At 40.9% G+C, this 15,741-nt stretch overlaps 2 protein-coding genes across 2 annotated transcripts; both read left to right on the forward strand.

Moving 5' to 3' along the window:
* Window positions 1-821: 821 nt before the first annotated feature.
* On the forward strand, window positions 822-1,669 carry MELLADRAFT_64924 (uncharacterized protein; the record flags this gene model as incomplete). Its single annotated transcript, XM_007412294.1, has 3 exons — window positions 822-1,258; window positions 1,421-1,532; window positions 1,595-1,669. 3 exons carry the CDS (start codon window positions 822-824, stop codon window positions 1,667-1,669), a joined length of 624 nt encoding a protein of 207 aa, XP_007412356.1.
* A 1,675-nt stretch (window positions 1,670-3,344) lies between these two features.
* Window positions 3,345-3,995, forward strand: MELLADRAFT_89429 (uncharacterized protein; the record flags this gene model as incomplete). Its single annotated transcript, XM_007412295.1, has 3 exons — window positions 3,345-3,347; window positions 3,486-3,522; window positions 3,586-3,995. The coding sequence occupies 3 exons, from the start codon at window positions 3,345-3,347 to the stop codon at window positions 3,993-3,995; spliced, it is 450 nt and encodes a 149-aa protein (XP_007412357.1).
* Between the last annotated feature and the right edge of the window lie 11,746 nt (window positions 3,996-15,741).

Raw genomic sequence — 15,741 nt, forward strand, 5'->3', positions numbered from 1 at the left:
TCCTCACGGTCCTCACGGTCTTCTCAAGGTTTGATTGTGGATCTCCGAGTGTCGCAATGTGAGAGCCCACATAAAAGATGATTGGAAGAGGGAAGTGAATACAGACCACAAAAGCTATTGTGGTCAAAGAAACTTGCGATAAGACTTTTCTTCGAAGGTCGATCTCGACCCGGCTGTCATCTACATCGATCCTCCTTGGTTGGTCGAGCAAAGGTCTAGAAAACCACGTGACCAGTCAAAAAACCCGTCAGTTGCTAAGAAAATTCATCCACCTTGAATGGTATCAATGCAGGCTAGGAAGGCTTCAGGTCGGACACCGAAGCTCGGTATGGGTCGGGTGAGCAAGCAATGGGATACCGTAGAATTTGTGACGTCTTGTTGTCGCTTTTCCATCTTGACGATTCCAGGTTGGTTTGCATGCTATGAGCAATTGCTCGGCGGAAGCTGTGATTGATGATCAGTCGAGTTACATCACTTCGACTGACGAGGTTGGCGAACCTCGACTGGCGAGGTTGGCAGGAGAACATTATGAATGTTGCCGAGGTTTGCCACATCTATGTTCGGGACCAATCGTTGAATATCTGAAATATATCCATGAACACCTGCGTAGCCATGTAGCCGATGCACGCTCAGCACTGCTGCTAAAGATAGGTAATGTGAGCTCAAGGCCAGCTTTTTCTTGTCGCCTATAAAAGAGAACTCGGATTGTATACTCGGATCTTTCTATCTGCGCATACTTCCTAGGATCACACTAATAGAGCTAGACCTCTATAACAACTATACATCTAAGGGATTGCCGGGCATCCTTCCTCTCGCTTAATATGACTACTACATCTAGATATTTAAAGCACAAGGCAGATCGCTCAACTCTCTCTTTTAGACGAAAAGGTCTTATCATATTGTTGGCTTTGATCTTCTTCTTCGGGACTTGTTCAGCAAAAAGAGGGAGTCACAGGGGAGGAAATAATAGGCCAGGAAATACCAATACAGGGTCTAAAAAGACAGCAAAGAATGATAAGCCTACTTCTGGGGATAAAAACGTCTCGAGCCAAGTCGCAGCTTTGACAGCAGAAGTGAAAGCTATGGACGGCTTCGTCGCCAAACTCACTTCAGGCAAAGATGCAAAATCTTTGAAAGCCGCAGCAGAGGGTGGCATCCGCTCGGAGCACAAACAGAATTCTCTCCGAGCTAGTCTAGCCAAGGTGGGAAATGTCCCTGGCGATTTGAAGACCATCAACGGGCTCATTGATCAAATCATGTAAGTCTTCATCCAAGATGTATTTACCTGTTGTGAACGATCTCTCTAGAGTGATCAGTACTTTTCAAGTTTGCCCATAGGCAGTTCAAAGCTACAACTGACGGGAACGTCCTGAATTCTTTCTGGTAGAAAATTATCGCAAGCCTTTATTAATGGTAATAGTCAAACACCTGCAGGTGCATCAAGGCTGGCTAAAGATATCACAGAAATCCGCGGCAGAGCCAAACCAAGTAAGGATCTTCTCTTCATCCACATCTCCTTGTCATCAACACGAGTAAGTGATTTAAGTTGACGCCAATCCTGTGATATCATTGAAATGATAAAGTTAATAAAAAGATCATAGACGCAGCTACCAAAAACGCGGGTAGTGGAACAAACCAGTCGGGCAATAAACCAAAACCGCACCACTGAAACACAAAGCTTCTGACATTTTGCTTACAAGTAAATGGCTCAACCATCAATCCTTCTTAATATCATTCCCCTTGACTTTTCTTCATTCTTATTGAGATAATTAACTCTTCCACCTTTTCATTATTTGTTTTGTCATAGTTAATATCTTTATGATGTCAACTTCATTTCTATCTTTCATTATCTGACATCATTATTTAGTCATCCTTCTCAATCTACTCATATGTACCTTGGTTCTACGAGCTCACTTTTTCTATATAAGAATGAATGTGTCTCTTACTTTATGTTGTCTTTCCTCATCCATTCTTATCAGTGTTTCTCGTACCTCTAGGTACTCTGCTTTTTCCCCAACACTCGCGTTCTCCTAGCTTTCACTGAGAACTATCGTGTTCTTCCAAAGCTCGTACTCTTATAATTCTTGTGAACTTTATCTAATAGATTTAGAGACTCTTTCTACAATAACCTTCAAACTGAATATGTATTTGTAATACTAACCGAAGTAATTTTCTAGAATACATTTGATATGTAGCAACATTAAATGCTTATAGCCACAAATCTCAATGTTTTGAGAAGCTGAATATGTATTCAAAAGATTTCTGTGCCAGGGCTCAGGTGTACCATAGAGAAGTGCATGGTTTTCTAGGCATGCTTTTTAGAGAGAAAAACTACTTTAATAATTCAATAGAGAAGAGGAAAACACAATATGATACAAGTAAGTATCTATATACCAAACACAAGAATAAAACATCAAAGAGCATCCACAGTGGTGGGCTACAAGTTGGGACTATTTCAAAATTTGGCAATAGGGATATGATTCCTTGCTGTGGTGGCAGTCCCTATTGATCTTTGTAGCCAACTTCAAATTTTGAACTTTGGACTGCAAGTTTTGGCAACATATAGCTGGGCTCCAAATCATCACATTTGCTCAACCCCATCCCTCACATATGTAAACCCACAGATACTAATCTCAAAATGTGCGTAAGCACATATCCTGCACATATTTGGAGTCTGGACCATTGCATCCAGATATTGAGGAAGTTCTTGAGATGTTTAAATTGTTGGTTCTAAAATTGGATTAGATCTGTTGATGTCTTGTCAATTTCATGATACAGTGGAATTCCTACCATCAGTATGCTGTAAGTGGATTCATCTGCTTTGAATGAATCTTTCAGAGAAAACAATCAGACAATTTTAATTGATTGGGATCCAAGAGAGGGATTTTTCAGTAAGTAAAATCAGTTGGCATTTTGGTGAGCAGGTCTGAGCTGTACAAGTTGTGATATAGCTGAAGGTTGCTGAAGTTTCAACCAATGCCTGAAGCGTCCCGCCGCAAAAAGCGGAAGGGGAGCGCAAGCGGGGTGGTATGCCCCGCCCGCGCTACCGGGTCTCTGATGTAGTGGGTATCCGCGCCCCGCCCGCGCTTCCCTTTGAAAGGGGAGCGCAAATGTTGGGGCGGTAGGACATACCACCACGCTGCAGGATGTCAGATCTTGCATGTAGCGGGTCAGTACCAACTACGTCAAAGGAACTGACATCCGAGATTTCCTTTCAGATATCGTCGGATATCTAATATCAGACCACAAAGGAAGGCCTTTTGAAGCCCTTCCCTCCACCACCACCTGCGTATAACACCATTTGACGCACTCAATCTCTCCTTCACTTCAATTCAAGCCCTTCTATGGTGTGTTCGATCCCTTCCATCGCTTCCAATAGCCTCTTTCTTGTGCTCTTACTGACGCTATGATTCTCTCACCTCATTTTCATATCAATCTTGGCTCAATTGAATCTTCCAACGTCAGAATCTATACTCATCGCGTAGGGTTTGGTCTTCTCATATCTGGGGTCATGGAAATATTGTAACTTAAATTAATTACTATTCTTGTTATTTCATTTCTAGTTTGATCATCACTTCTGTTCAGCAATCAAATCAAAGACCATTATGTTGCCTCCAAGTTCTTCCCTACCTGCATCTTCTGCTATTGCTCCACCTATTACTGGTCCAACGCTTCATCCTAGAACTCCTACACAACCTAGACCTGGATTCATTGCCCAATCTCCTGATCTGCGTGTGACTACCTTTTGCCTGTCTCCCATCCCCAAATCACTGGAGTCTGACGCCGACCCAAGTGTTTACGAGGTCAGCAGCAATGGTGAATCTGATACCACCGATGGCATTGGTAGCGTTGGTAGTGTTGAAGTGGTTGGCAATGTTGGACCCTCAACAGGTTCTAAGAAAAAAAAGGCAGCTTGTAAGTCCAAGGCCAAGGTTCACGTTGTCAAAAGACGTGGCCGTCCTTGTGGTTCTGGTGCTTCATCGGGCTTGGCTTGATGCCCTGCCAAGAAGACTAAGAAAGGACGACTCGAGGTAAGCCAATACTGACACCTCTGATATCAATCCTATCACTGACTAACTGCTGCTTTTGATTGACTCAGGCTACTGTTCCCGAAGTGATTGATGTTGATCAGGACTATGACATCGAGATTATTGAAACACCCGGTGTCCGCCGAGCTCAACTGGAACAAGTTGCTAAGTTATTGGAGTTGTGAGGGTTGGGTATTCAAAAGAGTACTCAAGGCTCACTAAACATGGCAAGGTAGGTTTGTAATTTTATATAATTAATGTTATATTTCAAATATAATGTAATTACAATAAAATTATAGAGAAAAGAAAGGATGAGGGAGAGGGGAACTGGCCTGTTTGGGTAAATCCAGACAGGCTACAGTTAAATGACTCCTGAAGAGGATATTATTATTATAAAGAATATGAAAGCTGGATCCAGGGCTTTCCTTCAATCTTCAAGGTGACTGATTGGAGAGTGAGGTATAGAGTCACTAGTCTGGTTGTTATAAAGTCACCAACTTATGGTTATTCAAAAGGTACACCAACCTGAGAGTTGATATAGGTCGCTAACCTACGGTTGTTCAGAAGGTACACCAACCTGTGAGTTGATATAGGTCACTAAACTGTAGTTGTTCAAGAGGTAACTAACCTTGAAGTTAATTGGGAGGTCACTAACCTAGAAATGATCTACTTAGGGAAAGTAGAGGATCCAGAAGGTGAAGAAAGGGATTACTTTATCTTTTAGTCAGGAAGCTGCCTTAAAGATATGAAGTGAATCACTAGTCTTATTATTATAAGACTTTTGATTATGTACTTCAATTGAACTTTAAAGGGTTCTTTAAAAGATGTGTGTAATAAATTGCTTGAGGGAAAGTCCTTGAAGGCTGAGAGAGGAGGGGTTTATATACTCTCCTCTCCAAACCTAATTGTAGTGATATTTGATTGTATCATTACTGTGGTTTAGGGTTTAATGATTACTATTAATTATTATTATTATTAATATTACATAATTACATATACGTGTTATGTAATTTATGTAGTATAAGCATTTTAACTCTTGACACTGAGTTACAAGGTGTAATTGGTGTTTTATTACATGTTACATATGTTTTTAAATGTATATGTATATGTAATTGATGTTTGTATATGTTTTATTATATGTTACATGTGTTTTATAAGCTGTATATACATGTAATTAGGTTTATAAGTGGAAGTTCAATATTATAAGTTAGTTTTGGGTACATGTACATGTACCCAGGGCTGACAGGAGTATTATTTTTCCCCGACCCATGTCAAAGGCGAGGTAAGATACATTATTATCTTCATTGTTTTGTTATTTTATTTCCTCCATTATTCTGACACCTTTCAATGTTTGCAGTCAGGGGATGACCCCCGTAGTTTCAAGTGCCGCTGGTGTAAGGGCATCTTTGTATGAGGTTCTCGTAGTCATTACAACTTGTATGCCCATCACGACGGGGCAAAAGGTCAAGCTGCTTGTTCCCGTTGAGCACGTGCAATTCAATCCGGTTTGAAGTTGCCCAAGTCTTGGGCTCAAGACCAAGCTGAGAACGCTCAGATGTTGACCGAAGCCAACGGCCAGAACACTCTCGATGCTTTCCTCTCTCAATTCTGACGAGAAGGTCCAATGGAATTCGGCCAAGAACCACGTCTGATGCTATGCTCATAAGCTCGGACTGGTTGTCAAGCATGGCTTGAACTCTATAGGTTTGGCTGCTGGCCATATCAAACCAACAACGCCACCGGAAACTTCAATTCCAATTCCCACGATTGTTCTCAATGGTGACATGACCGAAGTTTTATGCGACTCCGATGACTTGGACAACAAGATTTTTACCCCGCGTTCATCAGATGCTCATGATGAGGCCTCCTCCGATGTAGAAGACGGTCCAGACTATGAGTATGTTCCTTCTACGAGTTGTTTGGTGGTTCAGGGAGCTATCAAGGTCTGTTCTTTCTTTTTTATCTCAATTTTTCACTTCTTTAATCAAGTATGCTGACCACATTATTGATCTGAACCTCAGCTCAAGAACATCAATGCTCTCTTAACCCGAAGTAATGCACGTCAAGGGGAATTCCAAGCTCAGGCGACTCAGATGGGGTATGATGGTCCTGCCCCTATTGCCGGATGGGGCGTACGCTGGAACATTGACTTAGCAATGTTTTCCAACTTGGTTGCTGCTCGAGATGTAAGTGTTTTCAAATGTTTGATTAATAATTATCATATTAACTAACAATTAAGTTCTACAGGTCATTGATTCCATCCTCATCGCCGATCGGAAAACAAGGTACTATCAGGGTGCAATGATGACAATGGAGGAGTGGGATGCTGTAGAGGAACTTTGTAAAGTTTTAAAAGTAAGTGTTCTTATTTCTATCTCCTATCTCCGTAATGGACCACTAAATAAAAACCAACAAACTTACCTCTTTTGATTATCCAGGTTTTCCACTTCTCCACCAAACAAATGGAGGGTGACTTTCCATTGGGTTCAGTACTCCTGGCCGAGTACCTGCGGGTGACTGAGATGCTTCACCAGTTGCGCAATACCTCAAATTTCCCCAGCTTGATCAAGATGATCGATACAATGATCTCCAAACTTGCTGTCTATCAAGAAGAAGCAGTCTCTTCTGATGTGATTGTACTGGCTACAATCCTGAACCCCAAGTATCGGCTTCGTTTCTTTGACCTTCACTATCGCAAAGATTCCGAGAGGGCTTAGGAACTTATCGAGAAAGCATTTCAAGTTGCTTTGGCTGATTGACCAGTTAAACCACCTTCGACTCCTCCTCCCATCCCATCAACCTCCAGTAACCCTTTTGATCATTTTGACATCTTCACCTCATCAGCAACTTTTCAAACCTCCGATTCAATCCGATCATTCGAGCTTGAGATATATCTCCAAGGAACAGTTCCGATTACTCCTGGACAATCAGAGCTTACTTGGTGGAAGGTAAGGTTTGTTCCCTGTTCAATCTCAGCAGCCAAGGCTGATTGAAACTTTGATTTCATTAGGAAAATTCGGCTCAATTTCCTGTTTTGGCCTCGATTGCCCAAGATTACCTTTCAATCTCAGCTACGTCGTGCTGTGTTGAACGCACGTTCTCTTCTGCGGCAGACATCACTGTTCCTGCACGCGGGTCTTTGAAACCCAGGACTATCCAACGTGCTGTTGGATGCAGACAATGGCTGCATTCAAACATTACGGTGTTGGGACAATTTGCCGATGCAATTGCTTACGTGTCCTCCTTTGCAGCCAATATGATCAAGAAAAAGAAGGCTGATTGAATTCTCAATAAGTTTTTTAGTCTAATTCTCTTACACGGTTCTGTTTCTTATACATCCCTTCTCCTTTTTTCAATTTTTGTGAGTTTTGTTTTCTGCTCAGCTAGGTGATGGTTGTGCTTGGGTTACCCCAAGTAATTTTATTTCTTTCCTGTTCTCCTTTTCTCTTGTGTCTTTTCTTTGGTTATGTTTCTTCTATCTACACACATTTGAAACATATTTCACCTTCTTTTGTCTCTTTGATTTGTGTCCGAAGTTTTCATTATTTTTTCCTATCTGTGGCAAAAAACATGACTGCCTTTTGTTTTTTCTAGACTCTATATTGCTCTTTGTGTATTTATTCAATTCAATGTCCATATTCAATAAAAAAAATTGTGAATAGTATTGCACACTGCCCGCTCCAAGGACAGGCAAATCTCCTAAGTGGAGCGCAAGCGGGTCTTGAACCCGCGGCGCTACTTAGAATACGTAGTGGGTCCAATCCTTAAGCGGAGCAAGAGCGGATGGGACCTGTGGCGGGTTGATGTACCGTTACATAAATTCGCTAAAAAAGCAGATCAAAGCGGTGCGGTTCAGGTATTGTTTCAACTGAGCTGAAGAAACATTCTTTTTTGAAAAGACCTCTATGTCACCAAACTCCAACCAATCTACCCTTTTTGATGTCAAGAATATATGTGGTACTGTAGATGCAGTGTAAGGAGGCTTTAACATATAACTGATCTTTACGTAATATTAATATGAGTTGATCTCACCATGTCTGTGTGGTGTTTGCCCGTCAACAAGTGCACACGAGTTGCCTTTGTGCTTCAAAGGCAGTCCGTGTGCGCTCGTTGTTGAGAGACTGCCAGAAGGACATGGTGTCTTGGATAATGAATGGCTCTTTTCTAACTTATTTGAACTCATCATTTTTATTTTGATCTTGGCTTGTTAAACACTTGTTATATATGCTAGCTTGTCTTACCAATATTTAAACCCTGCTTTCTCTCTTTGGTTTTTCTCCTCACCTGTTACAACAGCAATCAGATCACCAATGGCTTTGAAGTTGTCCAATTTGTCCATATTAACCACCAAAGCCTCCATAAGTTCTTTATCAAGCCCATCCATAGTTATTAGCCACATATTGAGCTCATTCTAGTCATTTTTCTCTTTGATTACTGTTGTTAAGATTACATATTGTATATGTAAACCGATTGCAATCTACTTGTAATAAGATTCATATCTCCTGTATGTGGTTTTCCTTACTCAATAAGTGTGCTTATTGGCATGGGTATTGTCATCCCTGATCCCATTGTACAAGACTGCAGACTAACAAACAAACATGTAACTATATGTCACTTGTCTAAAATAACAATTACACTGCATGGCCCAGTGTCAAAAGTCACTTTTAGCAATAAGACTTGATTATGATTTAAACAGTGAAGTTAACCCTAGCCCAAAGAAAATCAGACCTAAGTTCCAACCACAAGTTGATGCCTAGGTCCTGGATATATAAACCCTTCACCACCAACATAGAAGATACCTTGGGTCACAGAATCTGAGGCATCATTGAAATTGAATGCAAATCCTTGGACAGATCTTGTCCAAGGTTTTGATCCAAGGTATTGTTTTGCACCAAAAAATACCCCAGATCAAATCCTTGGAACAACTTTGTCCAAGGATTTGAGGCTGATGATACCACAGATTGAAAATCTGAGGTAAATTTGTTGGCTGTGCTATGTCTTCTCACTTTGGAAGGACTTATTACCATTCCACAACTCCACATCACAGCTTGCTTAATAAGAAAGTCTTGGAACACAGTCTAAGTTGGGGGAAAACAAACTATTTCAGAGCCTTATCTTGGGTCTAACAAAGATAGCAACTAGTACTAGGATAAGATAACATAAGTCAGACAAGCTCACAAAGATCAAGAATAAGAAGTAAAGAAACACAGTTCACTCACAGTCTTCTTTTCATAGATGAGGAAAAGAAGGCTGATCAAGGATAGTTTGTTATTGTATATATATGTAAGAAGATTGGGGTGAATCTGCTATAAGCATAATCCAGGAAAAAGTAATTCTATGCTTGTGTTGATTGAACCTCAACACTTAATATTTACCAAATTTTAGGTAAATTGATTTATTGTATTTGATCTTATAGTTCTACAACATTCTGCAAGCCCTTGTAAGCTTTGAAGTAGTGGCACTATTCAGCCAAAGAACCAAGCTTCAGAATTGCATAGGATGCTTCCAGAGGGAGTGTGAAGTATCTAGCAGAGCATTTGAGTAATCAATGTTTGAAGCTCTGATGGCTCTAAATTCAATGACATTTAGAGCTTCGAGTAAGATATGTTGAAAGGTTAGTTGGCCATCCCACTGGCAGTAAATGCTATCTTGAGAGGTCAACCAACTGAGTTCACTTGAGTGTGCTAAGTGAAAACCTTACCACTACCTGCACCCTACTCATACTTCAAGTTTTGGTGCAGAGTCAGCCTGAAAGTTGCTGACACCTCACACCTCACCTCTTCCCCTCTGCACTTTTACCCTCCCATTTTGTTGGATTGATGAATCATGTGTTGTATAGGAATTTGATGGCTTAATATCAGTTTATTGAGGAATTTACTCAGCCATACTCTTTTCTCTCCTCACTTGTCCACAAGATGAAACTTCATGTGAACTCAAAAGCCCTTTAGCAACAACTTGAAAGGAGATTATTTGGCACCAGTGTTGTATTAAGTGTGTTGGGTGCAGACAATGAGTTAAGTAGCAAGGGTGCGGATCCTAGCAATGTGGGGTAACACTACGCCAAATTGCAAATTTACTGTGGAGTTTAGAAAATTGAGTAGACATAGAAAATTATAGAGAAGCTGGCAAGGGTCAGAAAAATATGAAAAAATAATGGGAGGGGCCTTTGATGCATTCCGATTGTCTGGCATATTTTTTCATATTTTTAAAACCACAATGCATATAATACTACACAAAATATAATATCTTCTTGGGCAGAAAATATAAAAACCTACGAACAGTGATATTGAGCAGTCTTGGAGAGAGACAAAAATACACAAAAATATGTATATTGTTCCTATGGCTGAGACCTTGGATTTGAGTATTTTTTTGTATTTTTAGTGTGAGAATTGTTGATTGTACTCACAAAAAACCTCCAGGATTGTTAGATTGCAACCTGTAACAGACATTGGAGGGCATAATTTGAATTCAACAATCCCTTATATCTTTGTCAATTCTTGGTCAAACCACTTGATTTTTTGTTCATTGGAAAGCCAAACTCTGTGACTATATCTGTCATTGAGACAAAAAACCTGCATCTAATCCCAAAGAATATCTATGTGGCTATATAGGAAATTGTTTTGAAGACAAATAGGTTTTTTTGTAGCGGAGCTACAGATTTGACGCATTGGCATAACATTCAAATGCACTTAATGGCTTCCTAATCAGCTAACTACCAAGTGTTTTGACCCAGAATTGCAAAAGATATGAGGGATATAGAATTCCAGTGGCCAAATTCCAATCCGTGTTACAGGTTGTAATCTGAGAAACTTGGAGGTTTTTTGTTAGTACAATCAACAATCTGCACACTAAAAATACAAAAAATACTCAAATCCAAGGTCTCAGCCATAGGAACAATATGCATATTTTTGTGTATTTTTGTCTCTCTCCAAGACTACTCAATATCACTGTTTGTTGGTTTTTATATTTTCTGCCCAGAAGATATTATATTTTGTGTAGTATTATATGCATTGTGGTTTTAAAAATATGAAAAAATATGCCAGACAATCGGAATGCATCAAAGGGCCCTCCCAAGATTTTTTCATATTTTTCTGACCCTTGCCAGCTTCTCTATAATTTTCTATGTCTGCTCAATTTTCTAAACTCCACGGTAAATTTTCAATTTGGCGCAGTGTAAATACTGGGGCAAAACTCAGATTATGTAGGATCAAAGCAACAAATTTTGGAGCAAATTGCACAGCAATCACCTCAGCCTGTGATTTGGAAAGGGAATGTGTCCAATTTGTTAGGGAATTCAGTATTGATGACAAGAGAATGCACCTCTTGATTGTTGCATGCATCATTGGATTCATAATCCTAATGTATCATGGCAGCTTGCTGTCTGACATCTAGTCAGAGATAAAAGAGAAAAAAATGGATGGATGGAATAAGAAATTATGGGATGGATGGAATATGGAGATGAAGAAAGTGAAAGGAAGGGGAAGAAGACTGCTAATCATTTGTCAAATCCAAGTGTCTCCTTGGCAGCATCACCAATGCAGGTAAAAGACACACAAATTGGGATGGCAAGCACCCTACCTTGTGAACACTGAGTGGTGGTATACTGATATTTAACCCTAGGGAGATATCTGTGGGCCATAACGTACCTTACCACTCACCGTAGTCATTGCCCTAAGGTGTGAGCATTGATTGCACTAAGAGAAGCCCTGAAAGGTCCTGATCACCACAAGTGGTGGTCTTTCACCATTGTCTTTAATTGTAGGTTAGAAGCACAGCACAGACATATGATAACACATGTCAATATGTGAGAAAACATGGTCAAATGAGTTCAATCACACCGAGTGAATTTATTGCATTTGATAGCACAGGAAACAAGAGACAATTTTCCCGCGGGAAGACCGATTACACATAATGTAGTTTCTGAGCCATAATGTACAAATAACACAGATATAACACCAAAATAATACATTTTGGCTCATTAACTGAGTCAGATACAATTGGTTTTCCCACGGGAAAATTGTCCCTTGTTTCCTGTGTAGCTGGCCTTCTACTTCTTGGTTTGTGTGAAGTGGTTGAAGGTGTAGATCCAATGTATTTTGCTTAGCACAACTATGAGTCAAAGATGTGCGGTATTGAACACACCCTGTGAATTATTTTATTTTCGAATCCTGAGTGTGAGAGGCTGAGCCTTCAACCAGGTAGACTACTGTCACCACTGTTTTCACTGATAACGAATATTACACTGCCTGTGGAAGGAAGGGGGCAATGTGGATATTAAGATTCAATAACAAAGAGACAAGAGATGTAAATGTGTTACATAGACTATGATCAATGCAGATGTGGTTGTGAGGACAGTTAGTATGATGTTAGCAATTGAGGAATGAATTCAATAGCTGTTACTGCAAGGGGAAGAAATGCTAGAAGAGATTTATACAACTATATAGAAGCAGTAGATATTATCCATGTTTGCCCTTGCCTACCCTCCTATGACGCTGCAAAGTATATTTGGGGTGTTTGTGATGCACCTTAAGTTTGGGGTGTTTGTGATGCACCTTAAGTTTGGAGTGACTGCGATGCTTCAACCATGTTCACCTCAAATGTCCATTGACAAAAAAATGGAATTTGAAGCCCTTCTAGGGAGCGCCTCGCGGTCCTCTCAAGGTTTGATTGTGGATCTCCGAGTGTAGCAATGTGAGAGCCCACACAAAAGATGATTGGAAGAGGGAAGTGAATACATACCACAAAATCTATTGTATCATGTATGTGTCAATCGAGCTGGACTGAATTGACCCCATAGCTTTTTTTATATTCATTGCTTAGAGTGCCTCCTGAGCCAAAGGCTATCAGGCACTTAACTACTTGTGCTCCACTCCATTAAACACCCCAGTGGGGAAAAGGTCACATGCTGGCTGTTTAAAGTATTACAAGTGTTTTTGTTTAGATACAGATGGTGGCGCTAAAGGAAGGTGTTTGACAAGATATTGTAAGTTATTAGATGGATGGGGTTTGGAGATTTTGAGGGGTTTCCTCTTTGGTGATGGTTGCCCACACCCAACAATTCTTGAACCGCCAGGTTGAGTTGGAGTATTTGGCAATGCATCCAAAAGCAGTTGGGTTCTTGATGATATCTGATGCACTGCCAACATTTTTGCCTCGGATTGTGAGATCTGAGGTATTCTCGGGTCTATGCCCTCGGACAGCTCTTGTCTGAAGATTTGATCCAAGCCATTTCATGACGCATAAGATTGCCTCGGATTGAAACCTCAGACAGGATTCATCCGAGGATATGCATCCGATGATGCCTCGGATTTCTCAACCCGAGGCAAGTATGTTGGCAGTGATGATTCTGAGAGTTGGAGTTCGTTTATCGCGTTGATGAGCTTCTTGTGTTGCTTCTCGTACCTGTTACATATGAACAGGAAATGATCAATAGTTTCAACCCCTCCCTTGCAATTGCAGAGGGGATCAAAACGCTGCTGGTGCTTAAATAGGTATGAGTTAACATATATATGATTAGATCTAAGTTGTGTGATTGCCATGCATTCATGTTTTTGTAGTTCACTGAGAGCCTTGAAGTGTTGTTTTTGGGATGGTTGATGGCCTAATCTTTTGATTTTGTTATTGGTAAAGTTGTTTTTGTCTGCTTTTGACCACTCCTTGATTGCTGATGTAAAACCTGCGAGAGAGGGCGTAGATGTGAAGGTGCTTGGCAATTCTCTTTTTGCCAAGCTGTTAGCGATTTTGTCCACCGTTTTTTTACCTTGTACACCACAGTGTCCTGGGCACCAACAGATTGTAATTCTTGCGTTTGGGAATGATGCTCCTATGTAGTTGATAATCTTGAAGGTCTCCTTCCGATCAAGTAGTGAAGCGATTGATAGGGGAAAGTTGCTGAGATCTTTAATTACTGACTGGTTGTCCAAAATAATTGTGATTCTTCTAGTAGCTTGAGTTGATTCTTGCGTGGCAATTGTGAGACCTAATTGGACCCCTTTGTATTCGGCCTGATAGATTCTGCGGAGTCTGGCCTTACCTAGGTGTTGTGCGATAGATTTATTAGTATTTTCACACCAAGCAGCAGCTGCGGTGTTCTTGGTTGGGATGTGAGAGCCATCTGTTTAGATGACAAGGTGTTTGTTTGAGGGTTTAAGTTTTTTTGTTCCTAAAATAGCTACCTTTTTGATATCTTGGATAATAGTCGATAATCTGGGAGGTCTGATGAGAATTGCAGTCGGGTCTACTGGTAGTTGTGTGGTGAATTCATCAAACTATTTTCCTAATTTGTGTTGGAAGAACTGGTGGTAGATGTTGTGGTGCATTTGTGGTTTTGATACTTGGGCCTGTTGGATGATTGGAAAAAGGGGGTGGTGACTTGGTTTTGTAAGGGATTTGGCTATGAAGTTCATAAGCTTAGCTTTTGATCTGGTTTCGGGCCAAAGAAGGTTGATGTCGTGTTGAAGGACTACACGAGGAGTAGTTTGGAGAGCCCCTAACGCTGCTTGAGCGCTGGTGTTGTCAATTGTTGAAAGGTGGTTGATGAGGTATTTTGGGGGGTCGAGTGGCATCCATGCAGCTATACCATAATCAGTCATTGCGTGAACTGTGGCTATTAGCAGTGTTCTCATCAGGTGCGGTGGGATGCCCCACTCTGATTTAGCTAGTGATGCAATGAAACCTGACCGTAGTTTTCCTTTTGTGATTACATCCTGTCTGTGTTGTGAAAAGTTGAGCTGGCCGGTGAAGGTGATACCTAGCCACTTTGTATTTGTCTGTGGTGAGATGTTTTTTTGTGCGCCAAAGTTGATGGTTGGGAGAGCTGTGTCTTTGTTGGGTTTCTTTGTGCTGAATATCATCCAGTGACTCTTCTTTGTGTTGAATATTGCACTGTGTCTTTCAGCCCACTTTGTTTGTCTGAATGTCAAGGTGTTCATTTTTGACTTGAGTTGGTGTTGGTCGGGTGCTGATGCAAGGAGGATAACGTCGTCAACAAATCCTGAAGCTTTGGCCCAGTCCATTTGGTTAGCAATATCAAGTAGAGATGAGTTGTAAAGGAGATACAGGAGGGGGGACAAGGGTGATCCTTGTGGTAAACCGTGGGATAATTTGAATGGTTCTGATTCAAAGCCGTTGAACAAGAGCCTAGTTGATTGGCCCAAGAGGAAATCATTGACGATGTTGATGGTACAAGAATGTACTCCTTTTTTCTCAATCGTGTCCAAGAGCCTTGGGTGGTGAACTGACGGGAACGCTGACTTAACATCAGCAAGCATGGCTCCTATGATGTTACCTTTAGTCCATTTGCTGCGTATGTAGCTGACTAGTTGTACTAAAGCTTCTTGGCTTGATCTGTTTGGTTGGCCACCATAGTGTCCGCGATTTAGGAGCTGGAGTTTCTCCACCTGTTGTGACAGGTGGATTGTAATCAGCTTTTCAAAAAACTTGCTGATTGTGTTGAGGAGTGCTATTGGCCTGTAAGAAGAGGGCGAAGTGTAGTCTTATTTCCCTGGTTTGGGAATCATGACTGTTTTTGCTTCTTTCCAGCGCGCGGGAAAAATGCCGGTAATGGTGATACAGTGAAATAAAGCGAGAACATGCCTTTTAACCACTGGCCATATGGTCTGCCAGATTTAGTTTTGGATGCCATCCCTACCTGGGGCTTTCAAAGGTGGGCTCTTCATGACAATCTCATTGAGTGAATCCTTGTTCAGCGCTT

This window comes from Melampsora larici-populina (assembly GCF_000204055.1).
Source record: "Melampsora larici-populina 98AG31 unplaced genomic scaffold MELLAscaffold_30, whole genome shotgun sequence".
Taxonomy (NCBI): Eukaryota; Fungi; Basidiomycota; class Pucciniomycetes; order Pucciniales; family Melampsoraceae; genus Melampsora; species Melampsora laricis-populina.